General features: G+C 42.8%; 1 protein-coding gene across 2 annotated transcripts in view; it reads left to right on the top strand.

The window, feature by feature from the left end:
- The window catches only part of LOC147015361 (endophilin-A3-like), a 62,439-nt gene extending 45,559 nt beyond the window's left edge, over positions 1–16,880 (top strand). For both annotated transcript variants that reach the window (XM_085850038.1, XM_085850039.1), the window contains exons 9-10: positions 127–189; positions 14,535–16,880. In XM_085850038.1, coding sequence (XP_085706164.1) covers positions 127–189; positions 14,535–14,719 — 248 coding nt within the window. In that variant the 3' untranslated portion in view covers positions 14,720–16,880. The remainder of the gene's footprint in view (positions 1–126; positions 190–14,534) is intronic.
- The last annotated feature ends 565 nt before the right edge of the window (positions 16,881–17,445 follow it).

Genomic DNA, 17,445 nt, shown 5'->3' with positions numbered 1-17,445 from the left:
CTCTGATCAGAATTATCTGCTTTGCAATGATGTTAAACCGATTTTCACATGGAAATTCTTCCTTTGATTTGTACATTGTGATTTTGAGGGTTTATTGTGATATAGTTTTCACTGCTATGTTAACAGCTTGTAAGACATCCAATTCAAAGCAACAGGGCTTCGGCACGAGTTTCAAGCCAAAAGAAACAAGTAAGTAATTTTATCTGGTGGATGAACAGACTCCATTGTTCCAGTAGTTCTTCCATTTCAAATTTCCTTGCATTCCAAAAATGAACAATTGTGGATTTCTGGCTTTCTGCCCTGGTGGTTTATTCATTGTGTGCTTCAAATGCATTTTTGACACATCATTGAGGACTCAGTAAATAATTGGTGATTTATAGTAGTTATTTATGTGCAGTTTTATTGGGACTCTTTTCTTACGTAGCAGATGCAGTACTGTAGACTGGACTTGTGGACCTTCCGTTTATATTATGCTAAACCACTCAGCCAAGGGTTGGTTTCCTTCGGCTTTGCTGATGGAGCTTCAAATTTGTTTGTTTGCCACAACAAAAGTGACCAAATTCAATCAAATCAAAGTCTTCAACCACTTGTGTTAACCCGCCTTGGGTTTTCTGTCTCCAATTTGGAGTGTTAAGAAATGCAACGCTTGTGAAAGAAAGGTTTTAAACGTGACTGGATAAGGCAAACAGAACAGCCTGAATTTATCAACCCTTTTGCAAGCAAACAAATTGTAACAGCATGAAGTTTCTTTATCTACCAATGTGAATGTTTCACTTTCCATTGCAATGGAACGGCTTTGGTCAAATGTGAGTGGTGTAAAGCCAGCCACACACCAACGCAATGCAACTATACCGTCTGCAAACGGTTTAGTCTATGAAAGTCTTTGATAATCATGTAATTTGCAGTGGTTGACAACTATCGTCAACGAGGTGTTCAGATCAATCGGTGATCATTGTAAATGTTGAAAGTGTTGTTCAACTTTTACGAGTTGTCGGCAACAGTCGTGCATCACCGTGCAGTTGTCTACGACGATCACTGACGCAGCACAATGTTTTGACCAATTAAACTTCAGCTTTCAGTGACTTCCAGCTGTAGCGTCAAATAGTGAACTTTGAAACCTAAAAAGGTATTATGAAAGTCAGGAAAACTCCAGAAACCATTGAACCTGTAGTTTTGATACAGCCCTCAACCTGTCCTTGTCAGAGAAAGGATTACACTGGGTAGTTTTCCCTTGCCTTCATAGTGGTACTCAGGGCAGGAATTTGTAATTTGTTCAGGATGCTGACAATATTTGCCTACTTTTCGTGCCATGGGGTCTTTGTCGTCCACCAACCAATGCCAGCAGACAGGACACCCAGTTTAATGTCCATCCGAAAGACTGTACACACATTGATGAATCACGCTGCCTGTGAAACACTGCAAAAAAAACACATTCTTCTTCTACTTCTTTCGAATGCACCACAAGGCTCCAGGGTAGCATCATTGGCTGAGGGCATGGCTGTGCTGCTGATGCAATGCCCTCTGTAGGTTAGGGCAGGAATTTGGAATTTGGCCAGGGTGCCGGCAATAGCTCGCCTACTCTTCACGAAAGACAATATTGCATCTTTAAGGCCACCAACTAATGCCGACATACGGGACGCACATTTTAACGTCCACCTGAGAAGACGGCACACATAAATGAATCGCCCTGCCTGTGAAATACTGGGGTGACAGTTTATAGCTGGTCCGAGATTCAAACCCAGCCTAGACAACTTAGAGGCAAATGTGTTTACCTCCTAGGCCAACCTGCCAGCCCATATATGAAACCACAATAACACTTGAAGTTGGTCAGCTTCTGCAATAGAAGAAAATCAAGTCAGCATCTGACACATAAAAGGAGAGCAAGCTTGAATATTAACATCTCGTCCAGCACTGTGTACAGAAGGCTAATTGCAACAGGTCTCCAGGGCAGAGTTGCAACAAAGAAACCAAGGCTGAGACCACAATAAGGTGAAAAACCTAAATATGCAAGGCACCATGCAACAAGTTTGGGTGACTGAACAATTGAATCTTGGGTACGCTGGCTTGACAAATCTAAGTTTGAACTTTTGGATCGAAGAGATGCCAGTTCGTACGCCAAAGACATGGAGAATCTATGACACACAATGTTTTCAGCCTCCTGTTAAACGCGGCTTTGTCACTGTCTGGGGTTGATTTTCAGCTTTTGGTGAAGGAAAACTTGTTAAAATCAATGGGACACGAACAAAAGAGAAGAGACGCCCACGCAGGTACTGCAGCATCAAGCAGTTCTAAGTGGAAATTGTCTTTTTGGAAGAGGATTCCTTTTCCACTAAACGAATGCTCCAAAACACACTTCCAATATTGTAAAACTATGTTTGGAGAACAAGGTAAATGCAGGCATGCTCCAAGTGTTGGAATGGTCTTCCCTGAGTCAGGACATGAGTCCTATCGAGGCCATTTGGGATTACCTGAAAATGGAGAGGAACAAGAGGAATCCAACTACGTAACCTTACATAACTGTGGAATGTCCAACAGGATATTTGGCACAATATTCCTCGAAGAGTGCTTCAGTCATATACAGGAAGCATGGGTAAAAGAGCGATGGCACTTGAGAAGGCAAAGGGTGGACACATCACGTATTAACTGATACTATAAAATGACACTTGTTATTGTTCGCCCCCGTTGGACTTAGTCCGAAACGAGGGTTTATGGATTTGGTCTCGATTTTCGTGAGTGCGCGTGCGTGTGTGAGTCCGCAACCATATCTCCGACATGTATGGACTGATTTTATTCAAACTTGACACGGACAACGCATGATGGTGTACATATTACGACATTTTTTTTTGACTCAGATCCAAGATGGCCGACTGGGCAACCATTTTAGTTGTTCAGTATAAAAAAAAAAAACACATCCAACACGTCCTCAACCATTTCTTGGACATGCATTTACTAATGATGTTCAAACCTGGTACACAGATAAATAATGATGGCTTACATATGGATGTCATTTTATGTCGAGGTCAGATCCAAGATGGTTGACTGGCGGACATTTTCGTTGTAAAAAACCCGATGTTGAACACGTCCTCAACCATTTCTCAGGCATACGTTTACTGATGTTATTCAAACTTGGCACACATATAAAGAATGATGGCTGACATAAGCACGTCATTTTATTTTGAGATCAGATCCAAGATGGTTCACTTGTGGCCATTTTGTTACTTAAATGTGTCCCCAACCATTTCTCAGACATGCATGGTCAGTTTTTGTTCAAACAAGGCACAAGCACAGTATATGATGGCACACATGTGCCCCTCACTTTATTTTGCAATGTGATCAAAGATGGCCGAATGGTAGACTGGTGGCCATTTTAGTTGTGGGCCTATCCCGAACCATGAAAAACGGCCCCAGACCATTATTCCTCCACCACCAAACTTTATAGTTGACACTATGCATTCAGGCAGGTAGCGTCTCCTGGCATCTACCAAACCAAGATTTGTCCGTCGGATTGCCAGATGGTGAAGCGTGATTCCTCACTCAATTGAACAAGTTTCCATTGCTCCAGAGTCCAATTGCCGTGAGCTTTACATGACTCCAGCCGACGCTTGACATTGCGCATGGTGAACTTAGGTTTGTGTGTGGCCGCTTGGTCATGGAAACCCATTTCATGAAGCTCTCCACAAACAGTGCTTGTACTGACATTACTTCCAGAGACAGTTTGGAACTCGGTAGTGAGTGTTGCAACCGACGACAGATATTTTATCCATGCTCCATGCTTCAGCACTCGGCGGTCCCATTCTGTGAGCTTGTGTGGCCTACCACTTCACAGCTGAGCTGTTGTTGCTCCGAGACGTTTCCACTTCAAAATAACAGCACTTACAGTTGACCGGGGCATCTCCAGCAGGACAGAGATTTGACAAACTGACTTGTGGGAAAGGTGGCATCCTGTGACGGTGCCATGTTGAAAGTCACTGAGCTCTTCAGTATTGCCCATTCTCCTGCCAATGTTTGTCTGTGGAGATTGCACAGTTGTGTACTTGATCTTATACACCTGTCAGTAATGGGTGTGGCTGAAATAGCCGAATCCACTAATTTAAAGGGATGTCCACATAGTTTTGGCCAAGTAGTGATATATATGTATATATATATATATATATATATATATATATATATATATATATATATATATATATATATATATATATATATATATATATATATATATATATATATGTGTGCAGTTCCATTACCGCACCGTCAGGTGCATAGGGGCTGCCTCGGCAGTTTCAATAGTCCTAGTCCTGGTCGGGTCACCATTCCTATGCAAGGAGTCGGGGCAGGAATTTGGAATTTGCCATTTTTCTGGCGATAGCTCATGTACTCTTTGCGAAGGACACCATGGGATCTCGAACATCCACCAACTAATGCTGACAGAGGGCATTCCCGTTTAACGTCCATCTGAGGGACGGCACTCATTGATGAAACACTGGGATGACAGTTTATAACTGGGACTGGATTTGAACTCAGGCTAGACATCTTCGAGGTGATGGTATGTATCTCTAGGCCATCATATCAGGTGTGTGTGTGTGTGTGTGTGTGTGTGTGTGTGTGTGTGTGTGTGTGTGTGTGTGTGTGTGTGTGTGTGTGTGTGTTGTGTGTGTGTGTGTGTGTGTGTGTGTGTGTGTGTGTGTGTGTGTTGTGTGTGTGTTGTGTGTAGTATGTAGTATGTATTTGTATGTGTGTGTGTATGTGTGTGTGTGTGTGTGTGTATATATATATATATATATATATATATATATATATATATATATATATATATATATATATATATATATATATATATATATATATGTATGTATATGTGTATATATATGTATGTATATGTGTATATATATATATATATATATATATATATATATATATATATATATATATATATATATATATATATATATATATATATATATATATATATATATATATATATATATATATATATATATATATATATATATATATATATATATATATATATATATATATATATATATATATATATATATATATATATATATATATATATATATATATATATATATATATATATATATATATAGTGAGTCAGAAGTAGCGCCCGATTTCTGTCAGTTGATTGTTTGTTTGCCATTTGTATTACAGTGTACAAGAAGGTAGAAATAAATGAATGACATGTTTATCTTACCATTTATTCAAGAAAAAATTATTACGGAACTGTACCAAGCTGTTTTACTTGTAATTTTCAAAGTGCCCTCCCTCGTGCTGGATGCACAATTGCAGCCGAGCAGGCACAGAGCTGCACACACGTCTGCAGAGTTCGATATCAATTTCCTCAAACTTTGCAGTGATTTGAGCCTTCAATTCCTGAATGGTACGAGGCTTTTAACGATAAACAAGCTCTTTCATGAGCCCCCAAAGAAAGAAATCTGGAGGTGTAAGGTCTGGGGAGTGTGCCGACCACTCGATCGGACCGCGGCAACCGATCCCCTTTCTGGGAAAGTTTTCATCAAGCCACTGATGAACATAACGTCCATAATGAGGTGGAGCTTTATCATGCTGGAAATAACAGTCCTAATCTTGTACCCTGGGCCAAAAGAAGGTTTGCAGCATATCCAGGTAAATTTCTGCAGTGACAGATCCCTCAAAAAAAAGGGTCCAATTATCCCTAATGGAGATATGGCTGCCCAAACTGTCACTCCAGGTAAATTTACATCCTTCTCAACTGTCACTCTTGGGTTATTCGCAGCCCAGTAGATTCAATTGTGTCTGTTAATTGTGCCATTAACCTTAAAACATGCCTCATCTGACCACCAGATGTTGTCTAGCATTGTGTCCTCTTCGTGAAGTTTAGCTAAGAACCCTATGCAAAATTGGAAGATGGCGGTCGTCATCTCCATCATGAAGGGCACGCAGTAAGCGTGGAATGTAAGGTTTCCATTTTTTTCTCGTGAAGGATATGGATAACACTTGATTGGCTCACTTCCAACTCTGCAGATAAACGGCGAGTTGACTTTTGCGGACTTTCTTCTAGTCTTCTGATGGCTTCTTCAGCCTTAGCTACATTCGTTGCCGTTTTCGGACGACCGGACTACTTTGCAGTGGCTACCGACCCTGTTGCTTCAAATTTCTTGACAATCGATCATATGTTTCTTCCCTGAGGTGGGTTAATATCGAATTCCTGTGCCAAACGGCGTGCCACAATCGTTGGTTGTTCATTACATTTGTAGTAATGTTTCACGGCCGCAATGCGTTGATTCATTGAAAGATAATTCATGGTTCAATTTGGTGCAAATTCAGTAACTTTCCAAACTCGCAGCAATAACTTGCAAAACAAAATCAAAATCAATTAATTACGAAAATGAATAATCTGCAAGACAATTATTAACGACAAGACTTCCCAGAAAGAATCTGACAGCCGAAAAAATAGAAATCGGGCGCTACTTTTAACGTGTGTGTGTGTGTGTGTGTGTGTGTGTGTGTGTGTGTGTGTGTGTGTGTGTGTGTGTGTGTGTGTGTGTGTGTGTGTGTGTGTGTGTGTGTGTGTGTGTGTGTATGTGTGTGTGTGTGTGTATATATTTATATATATATATATATATATATATATATATATATATGTATGTATGTGTATATATATGTATATACGAGGTGTGTTTAAAAAGTATCCAACCTTAATTTTTTGTGCGTAAACAAATGAAGCGAGGGAGGCGTGGTTTGGTGCATGTATGTAGGCGATCCTAATCCATATGCGTGAATATTTTCCCGCCTGCAGAAGCTGTCAGTCGCCGACAGACCGCTGATGAGTGAGGAAGTGTAAGTGAGCACCGTCGGATTTTCGTTTTATATATGAATATATATATATATATATATATATATATATATATATATATATATATATATATATATATATATATGTAATTATATATACTAGTACGGGCCCGTAGGTGCGTAAACGATGACTGGATTGGGGCATTATTTCAATTAGATCAGACCAACCGTATCATAAATGGCCATAACTTGGGAAACACCTGGGAAACATATTCAGGTCTCCAGCGTCAATTGTGACGTCATATCAAATGAAGAAGAATTGTGACGCCCCCTCTCTCTCGCCCCCTCCTCTCTCCCCCTCTCTTGAATTGTGATTCCCCCTCTCTCTCACCCCCCTCTTTCCGCCCTCTCTCCCTCCCCTCTCTCCCTCCCCTCTCTCCCTCCCCTCTCTCCCTCCCCTCTCTCGCCCCCTCTCTCGCCCCCTCTCTCGCCCCCTCTCTCTCGCCCCCTCTCTCCCCCCCTCTCTCTCCCTCCCTCTCTCACCCCTAGTCTCCCCCCTCCTCTCCCCCTCCTCTCTCTCCCCTCCTCTCTCCCCCTCCTCTCTCCCCCTCCTCTCTCCCCCTCCTCTCTCCCCCTCCTCTCTCCCCCTCCTCTCTCCCCCTCCTCTCTCCCCCTCCTCTCTCCCCCTCCTCTCTCGCCTCTCTCTCTCGCCCTTCTCCCTCGCCCCTCTCTCACACCCCCCCCTCTCACACCCCCTCTCCCGTCACCCTCTCTCGCTCTCTCTCTCGTCCCCACTCCCACCCCTCTAGTCTCGCCCTGCCTCTCTCCCCCTCCTCTCTCGCCCCTCTCTCTTGCCCCCACTCTCATCCCCCCTCTCCCGTCCCCCCTCTTATGGTGAGACAGATAAATGGCCGTAACTTGGGTACTGCTAATCCGATTAATATCAAACCTTGAAAAGGCACATCCACGGGTCCCCAGCAATATTCCTGGCAAGTTTTAATCAGATCGGACCGTCAATCGTGCAAAAAAAATTAATAAATAATAAATAAATAAATAGACATTAATTGTGACGTCATTCGTGATGTCATAGCAACGTGTCCTGTCATTGGTCGACAGATAAGTGGCCATAACTTGGGAACCGCTCGTCCGATCGATATCAAACCTCGAAAAGGCACATCCGTGGATCCCTGGCAATATTCCTGGCAAGTTTCAATCCGATCGGACCAGTGGTCGTCCGGTTATTAATAATTTGGGAAAAAATTGGCATGATAAGGTGAGAAGGTGGAACGACACCTTCAGGTCAGGTCAGGTATGGGAGCATGTGCCAGAACAGCGCGTTGCTGCGTCCACTTTCCACCGGTACTCCAGGGGCCTCCGTCTGGCCATCCCCCAGGCAGATGCCAGGCCCATCCCCATCTCCTTGAGATGATGGTCAACCTGTTGCAACCATGAGGCACGTGGTCGGCCCACTCGCCTCCTCCACTCATGAGACTCCCTCGCTGAGAGAATCTGGTGAGCAGGATCAGCGTCAGGAAAACGAGCCACATGTCCATACAGCCGCAACTGACGCTCACGAACTATGCAGGTAACAAATCTCATCCGAGTCTCTCTCAGCAACCGCTCGTTGGACACAAAATCCGACCAGCGATAGCCAAGGATTCTCCGAAGAGACCTGGTACCAAAGGAATTAAGTCTCCGTCTCAGATCCTTGGTCAGAGTCCAAGTCTCGCACCCATAGAGCAAGACTGGAAGTACCAATGACCTGAAGACTCGGACTTTCGTCCTCCCGCACAGGTACCGGCAGCGCCACACCCCATGATCCAGTGAATCCATGACTCCCCAGGCCCGACCCAGACGTCTATTGACCTCTGACTCGCAGCCAGCAGAGACATGAATATCACTGCCAAGGTAAGTGAATCTCTCCACGACCTCAACATCCTCACCACAAACAGACACAGACAGGACAGCAGCATCCAAGATGTCACCGAAAGCCTGGATCTTAGTTTTGACCCAAGAAACCCGTAATCCCAACGGCTCCGACTCCTCATTCAGCACCTTGAGGGCCCCCAAGAGGATGTCTAAAGTCTCCTCAAAGATGACTGCATCATCTGCAAAATCAAGGTCCGAGATCTTGACATTCCCAAATGATGCACCGCTACTTGATCTCTCCGACATCCTCCCTAAAATCCAGTCCATACAAGTGCTGAAAAGTATGGGGGCAAGTACACATCCCTGACGAACTCCAGTAACAACTGGAAATAAGTCAGAGATGGTACCACCACACTTCACAGCACTCTCAGTACCAGATTAGAGTTCAGACATCAGATCGATCAGTTTTGGTGGCACCCCACGAAGACCAGGAATCCTCCAGAGGACATCCCGATTCACTGAATCGAACGCTTTACAGAGATCAACATAGGCTGCAAGCAGCCCCTGCCGAAACTCTCGTCTGCGTTCGGTGAGGACACGAAGTGCAAGGATACGGTCAATCGTTGACCTCTTTGGTGTAAAGCCTGACTGCTCTGGACGCTGGTGCTCAAGCAGATGGTGGAGAACCCTATCAAGAATTATCCGAGCAAAGACCTTGCCCGGCACTGAGAGCAGCGTCACCCCTCGGTAGTTGTTGCAGTCTTGGCGATCACCCTTCCCTTTCCAGAGAGGGACAACAAGACCCCTCTTCCAGTCAGTTGGGATGATGCCTGTGTTCCAGGCAGAGCACAAAATTACATGCAACGACACGAATGCAGCATTTCCACCAGCCTTGAGAAGTTCGGCATGGATGCCACAGATCCCTGGAGCTTTGCCCCGTTTCAACTGGTGCACCGCAGCCCGTGTTTCCACAAGCGAAGGTGGACCACAGTTGATTCGAGGGTCAGCAACAGGGATTGTAACACCCTTGACGTCCAACTCGACAGCTGGGGGATCAGCCTGGTACAACCGCTCAAAGTAACCGACCCAGCGGGCCTTCACTTCAGACTCCTCTGTCATGAGCCTACCACTCTCTGCTCGAACTGCAGTGCTCCGAGGGATGGGCTTGGATGAACGTAATGCGCGAATTCCCCTGTAAGCGGGACGAGAATCACCTGTCCACAGGTGATGCTCTACCCCCTCACAGATTCCTCGCACATAGGCCTCCTTGTCCACCCTCAGTGCACGTACAGTTTTACGCCTCAGCTCCCTGAACAGGTCAGCTCTGCCATTCAGCCTGGCCCTGCGACTCTGGTCAATGGTATCCAGTGTCCCTTGAGAGACAAAATTCTTCTTTGCCCTGCGGTGAGCTCCAAGGCATCCACCGGCAACATCAAGGACGGTGGTCTTGAAGGCGCTCCACAACTCTTCAGAACCCCCCAAAGCACCCAGACCCCCCAAGTGTCCACTCAGCCTGTTCGCAAACTCCTCAGCTACTCTCTCATCCCTGAGCTTGGCAACATCCAGCCTAGGCTGGGATGGTACCATTCTCCAGGATTTAAGGTGCAGCTTTAGAGTTGCTACAACAAGCCTGTGGTCAGTATTGAGGAACTGAGCACTCCGGTAGACCCTGCAGTTCTGGATCATCCTCCAACGACCGTCAATGAGGACATGGTCAATCTCCTTTGCCACACCGCCAGCGTTGGAATACCAAGTCCAGCGATGAGCTTATGGGCGCTGAAACCATGAACCAGCCACCCTAAGTCCATGACTTCTTGCAAAGTCAAGGAACTTAGTGCTATTCTGGTTCATAGTTCCTGACCCATGGGGACCAACACACACCTCATAACCATCCCTATCAGTTCCAGTCGATGCATTGAAATCCCCCAAGACTAGAAGTGTATCTCGTCTGGGGCACTGATCAACCACAGACTCGAGTGCGACGTAGAATGCATCCTTCACGGTGAGATCACTCGCCTCAGTCGGAGCATAAACAGAGACCAGGGAAATGACACCTAAGGAGTGATGAATCCTTAATCTCATAATACGCTCGTTGACCGGTGTTACCTCAATTATCATTGGGGTCAGCTTATTGGACACAGCTACAGCAACTCCTTGGGTATGGTAACCATCAGAGCGACCAGACCAATAGTAGGTGTAACCACCCACCATTATCCCACCGCAATCCGGTCTCCGAACCTCAGAGAGAGCTGCAATCCCAAAGTCCAAACGCTTGAGCTCAGATGATAACAGAGACAGGTGATCATCCTCTCTTAGGGATAGGACATTCCAGGCACCCACCCGAAGGGACCGCCTCAGGTTAACCCAAGGAGACCGCCGTCTGGTGGACGACACCTCAGCACCACTCCGACACACTCTCCCGCAATCTGACCCAGGGATGTTACCCCATGGTTTCCCTCCTATCATCAAAGATTGGAGGTCCCGAAGGCTTTGCCCCAATCCCGTCATCCGGTGAGCTGCCCTGCGAAGGGAAGCTGCACAGGAGGTACTCCCATGGAGTGGGTTTTCAGATTTTTTTTGCGTTTTTGCTTTTTGCGGAATGAAGGGTTTTACGGTGGCCAGAGTGCAAATCCTGCCACCAACCTCCTAATAAGAAGTGACCCAACTGCAGGAGGACGTCCGCAGACACAGTTGGGCACTAGATATGGATGGCCGTTGGCTCACAAGGAGCTCCTCCTCCCTTTGACAGGTTTTGTTTTTAATCCTGCTGGGTGTGCATATCCAAACACCCTCCTCACCAGAAAACCTGGTGGGGGAGACGGTTTAGTCGCCGACAACCCGACCATGGAACAGGTTAGTACAGGTTTACATGGTACCTGTAGCAGGTCACAGATTGAACCTGACCTGACAGAACACCTTCAGCTGCCATATATACACCTTTTCAACACTAAAAAAGCAGTAAAATGGCCGTAATTTGGGAACCGCTCATCCGATCGATATCAAACCTTGAAAAGGCACATCCGCAGGTCCCCAGCAATATTCCTGGCAAGTTTCAATGAGATCGGACCGGCGGTCGTCGAGAAACGGCGGTCGCAGACAGACAGACAGACAGACACACAGAGATTGCTGGAATTATAGATAGATATATGAGGTCCGGCAAGGAGGAGTGATGTAAGCGACATATTTTTAATGATATGGTGATGATAGGTTCGGATGATAGGGGAAGGGTTAAAATAGTGCAAAATGGCATTAACTCCAAAATGCCCGATGTGGCCCTTACATCACTCCTTCTCGCGGTGCCTCGAATATCTATATGTATATATATATATATATATATATATATATATATATATATATATATATATATATATATATATATATATATATATATATATATATATATATATATATATATATATATATATATATATATATATACAGGCACTCCTCACTTAACGACCTACCTGTTATCGACCACTCGGACTTACGATCAGCTCTCCGACCAGTTCGTATTGTATGCTGTACGAGAACTTTGGTTGTGGAAACAGCAGCGCGGCGTCTTAGCGTCATTTCCTCGCCATCTCAAGTCCTTCCATTTCACTACCACTACCACACTGAAGGATTCAATGACTAAAATGGTAATCTGAATGTCTTTTTTTTTTATAACTTTAATGTTTTTTTGGTACATCATTTTTTATAATTTTTGCTGAATGTATTTTTATGTTCTGTAATATGTAAGAGTTATGCAAATTAAAACAGTTTTCAAGTTGGAGTTTCCTTTAGACATTTTCTTTATTCAGAATAAATAAAAACTATTACCTGTATTTTATGCAAACCAAAGTAATGTATGTTGGAGCTGATTTCCTCTATTCTGTTTATTACAGTATACAGTACACTACTGTATAAACATTTAAAAATATATATTCGCTTAACGACCTCGTCGTAGGAACGGAACTTGGTCGTTAAGTGAGGAGTGCCAGTGTGTGTGTTTGTGTTTGTGTGTGTGTGTGTGTGTGTGTGTGTGTGTGTGTGTGTGTGTGTGTGTGTGTGTGTGTGTGTGTGTGTGTGTGTGTGTGTGTGTGTGTGTGTGTGTGTGTGTATGTGTATGTATGTATATGTATATATATATATATATATGTATGTATATGTATATGTGTGTGTGTATGCATACATACATACATACATACATACATACATACATGCACACACGATCTGTAAAGCTGGGAAGTCGTCCATTAAGCCGTGTGACGATATGTTTATTAATTATATACTGTTTGAACGTTGATTGCATCCTTCACGTATGTCTGTTAATTTTGTACGATTGGAATGTACCTTTCATGGTAAAGCCTTGTGACTCTGTCTATTATGTACTGTTTGTCCGTCAGTTTCACTGTGGCGTCACACATGTACACCTATTAATTACGTACTATTTGAATGCACCCTTTGACCATTGAAGACCCTGTAAGACCCCTGAGACCCAAAACATGCCTCAGATCCAAAGACCCAAAAGTTCCCAAGGACTCAAGACCCCAAAAACCCTTTAAGACCCTTTAGACACCTTTTACCTTTCTGACCCTTTCAACAATTGACAACTTTAGAGCCCTTCACCGTTTAGACCTTTTATATGCTTGAGACCTTTACAGCCCTTCAAGTCCCTTTCGACCCCTTCGACCTCAACACCATTAAGACAGATTAGACAGCTTTGTCCCTTGATCATTTAAAGTTTTAGACCACTTGAACCATTTTATATTACAAATAAATATAATATCACCAATATTACAAATCAATTTGTACAAAAGAAATGTTTGGTGTAAATCATGACAACACAGCAAATCTGGCACGATGTGTGGAGAGGCAAGCGTAGCGAGCCGATACACGCAAGATATATACCAATCACCGACCGAGCTGCAACTGAGGATAATGGTTGTTCCCTCCAATTACAGGTGAGTGTGATTGTCTTTGATATATCATGTTTTAACTCCTCTCTCGAGGTGAATATCTATTATGATAAACTAATTATATATAATGTAATTCATTATTTTTTTCAATTTTTGCTCACAACTTTAATTTTCTAATATATTTCTGTAATTTGTCAAAATGAAATACGAACCACTTGTTTGGGCAACGCTATCAGGAATGTCGTAAATGTACAGGGTGTCCCTAAAAAACATGACATCATTTGAAACTTGAATATCTAAGTAACTACATGTCCCAGGACAAACGAAAGTAAATCGGCTTCATGTTGAACAATAAAAGATTTAATTATCAAAATTTGAACAAGAGATTCAGAGGGATGTAGATTTTATAACCGTTTTCTCAAAACTTCACAAACGTTCAATATGCACACCGCCTGTGACACGACACATGTCAAGTCAGTGGTCCAGCTCCTGCCAAACACGCTGTAGCATGTCTTGCGTAACATTCTCCAGCACCTCAGTGATTCTCTGCTTAAGTTCCTCTAGGCTTGTAGGAAGATGGGGGATATAGACCAGTCCTTTCACATATCCCCATAGAAAAAAATCACAAGGTGTCAAGTCAGGTGAACGTGGTGGCCATTTCAACAGCACATTGTCATTATCACTGGCATGACCAATCCATCTTCCTGGTAGATTCTCATTGAGATAAGAATTAAACATTCAACTTCGTTAGTTTTTATACATTTTGTTAAAATTTGAGATCATTTGAGTGAGAATTAGCTATGTTATTAGACTACAAAATAATGTCATTTTTTTTAGGGACACCCTGTATTTTGAATGTTGTATCTTTCCTTCACACTGTTTTGTCCAAACTTCTTCCTCCACTGCCTTCTTACTAACCCATCCATTCCCAATTCTCTACCCAACCCTCACATTCTTTCTCCTTCCAAGTGGGCACATGCTGTGCCCTTTACGATTTTGATGCGGAGAATAATGGTGAGCTCACTTTCAAAGAGGATGACGTAATCACGTTGATACGGAAAGTGGACGAGAACTGGTTTGAGGGATCATTAGGTGGACAGAAGGGCCTCTTCCCCTGCAATTACGTGGAGGTCCAGAAACCTCTTCCACATTAAGTGATGTTTGGTCACGCTCAACCTCAAAAATCGTTGGACATTGGCTTGGTTCGCAATTTCTGCTTCATCAGTCTCTTCGTGTATATTTAAAGCCTATTGTTGATGTTGGAAATGTGAAGGTTTCGTGCTTCAGTATTTTGTTCTTTCTTTGAAACTGATTCTGGTGGTGTGATCACATAACTTCTTGATAAAATTTATTGTGCATCATATTAATTTATTTTCATCAACTTCTCCGTTTTCAGCTGAAATGTCTTGCTTAAGTACGGTCTTGTATCTCTTTATTCATGTTTATACCTCATGATTTACCTTGAAATTTAAAGGTTGTTTTTTTTTTTTGTGTAACTATTTTTTACTTTTTGTTGTTGTTGAATAAATTTATCCAAATTTTTTTTTAGTCTTCCAATACTCTCATACTGCTATGCCTTTTTGAATAATTTCCTTGCAAATTCCATGCTTATCGGTTTCTTTGCTTCATTGTTTCACATTCTGATAATAGCAGTGATTGTGTTCAGACTCAGTGCCATGCTTGTGCGTGTATGTCAGCTAAAAACATCTTTCTGCACTGGTCTTTTTCCCGATTTATTTAGAACGCAATCACCATTACGTTTAATGCTGTAATGTAGTGCAAAGTTTATCTCACTGTGTATAATTCCATTTTGTTCGGTACAACTAGAAACTGGGCTCGCAGGATAGCTTTGAGATATGCACACTCACTTTTGAGCTGCTGAGCCTGGGTTCGAACCACAACGCAGCTCTAAACTCTCATTCTGTTTCACATGTGGGGTGGTATATCAGTATATGCGCCGTGCATCGGAAGGACGGGAGCCCAAAGGCTCTGTCTGATGACACTGTGATATTAGTGGACATTAAAGACCCTATGGTGTCTTTCATGAAGAGTCGGTGAGTTATTGCCTGCACCCTGAACAAGTTGCAAATCCCTGCACCCTCAGTTGAATGTCAGACCTGGCTACCTGGTGTGCGAATGTGGGTAATTTGGGCCGAAAACGGTGTCTTGGGCCCAAAAACTTGGACCAAAAACATTGCCTGGCTGATGCCACCAGAAGGTATGAATAATTGGGGCCATTAAAGTTCTACCGCCATACAAAAGAAGAACAGGTAGTAGTTGTACAAGTGAACTTTGAACCTGATAGCTTTTTCTTGATTTTCATAATTTCTGAAATGAACAAAATAAATATTAGATCATAGCTTTGTTGGCTGTGTATTATACAGATGGACAGTATTTCTGCATGACATAAGGTAGCTTAGCTTTCACTATTATTATGTTATGATTCGACACATGTATAACATTTGAAATTCACAATTACTTGTTTTTTCTGATGAAAGATTATTCACTAAATTCATGAATCCTCGACGTAACAATTATTTTATTGTTTGTTGGATATTTACCGCAGGGAAAAATCACGAACTGTGGTTAGTTTTATTGTTTTAACCTTGAACTGCAATGCTCTTGTCTTCTACCTGATTACTTCGCTGTAGTTTGTATTGTACTATTTTAGATGGTATGGAAATGCCTGGCTATCATAAAATTACATTTCCTCATGTTAGCTTCTCCTTTTTGTGTTTGGTTGAGGTGATTCCGTTAAAATTGTGTAGGTTTGATGCACTGTCTCAAACTGTTCGTCAAAATGTGATGATTTATAACTTATGTATCGGTTTACGATCAAACAAGGTTCTGATGATTATTTTGAAAGTTATTTTTTGTTTGAAGTTCTATGTTTTCATCACATTCTTTAGCCTGGTGTTGGCTTAGTGGTTAGGGTGGATGGCTTGGGATCTTCGGTTGCTGAGTTCGAGCCTTGTTGGCCACGGAGTTAACATGAAGATGTGGTTCACTCAGCCTGTCATCCTTCCAAGGTCGGTGAAATGAGTACCATTGTACTGGTATAGGGGCACAGCATCAGCGGCATAGTCACGCCCCAACAAAATGACAGCTACCCGGCAGTTAAGCTGCTGTCATATGCAAGAAAAAGAAGATCGCATTCTTTGTTTGTTTTCCTCTTTTGGCTTACATGGGATTGCATCAATAACCTTTTCTGCACTATTCGGTGAAAGTATAAAAGGTAAAGTAAAAAAACAGTAACACTTTGTTTTTTGAATGGTTATGCATAAAATAAACTGTTTGCATTTCAAGTGTCACAAATTTTGTTTTCCCCGTTCTCGTATTTGACTGTTGTTCGTTATACAGTGGGGGAGCAAATGTTAGTTGCCATTGTGAGAGCAATGTGGTGGTGGTTGATTAATTACTTCACTTTGAGAGGTACATCTGTTCACTCTCTGATTCTATGATTGCATGCAAGCAACATCTTTTATGAGTACTACTTTTAAAAAGTAATCTCGCCTTTCTTTTGGGATCAGTCGAGTGTGTGCTTGGCAAGTCTTCGACAAACCAGCTGGTCAGGCCTAATGTTCAGTTGGAGCTGAAGTTTGCAATTCGTTCACTGTGCAGGCAATAATTCACATTGAGATATTTGACGTCCACCAACTCGAGCTAGTAAATGGAACAGCCAGCTTACGTAATTCCGAGGGACAGCACTCTTTGTGATGCCATGCCTTTCCTGTGAAGCACCAATCTGATAAATAGTCGGGTTGGGAATCAAACCCAGAAGATGGCTCAGCTAAGTATCCATTATGTTGGACATACAAGCAAAGTGTATGTGATAAATCAATACCAAAATTTAAATTGTTGCAGCAGTTTTATTTATGAA

Source organism: Eptatretus burgeri, chromosome 12, assembly GCF_056783735.1.
Source record: "Eptatretus burgeri isolate ZD-2024b chromosome 12, Ebu_testis_v1, whole genome shotgun sequence".
Taxonomy (NCBI): Eukaryota; Metazoa; Chordata; class Myxini; order Myxiniformes; family Myxinidae; genus Eptatretus; species Eptatretus burgeri.
This window is presented reverse-complemented; position numbering and strand designations above follow the sequence as displayed.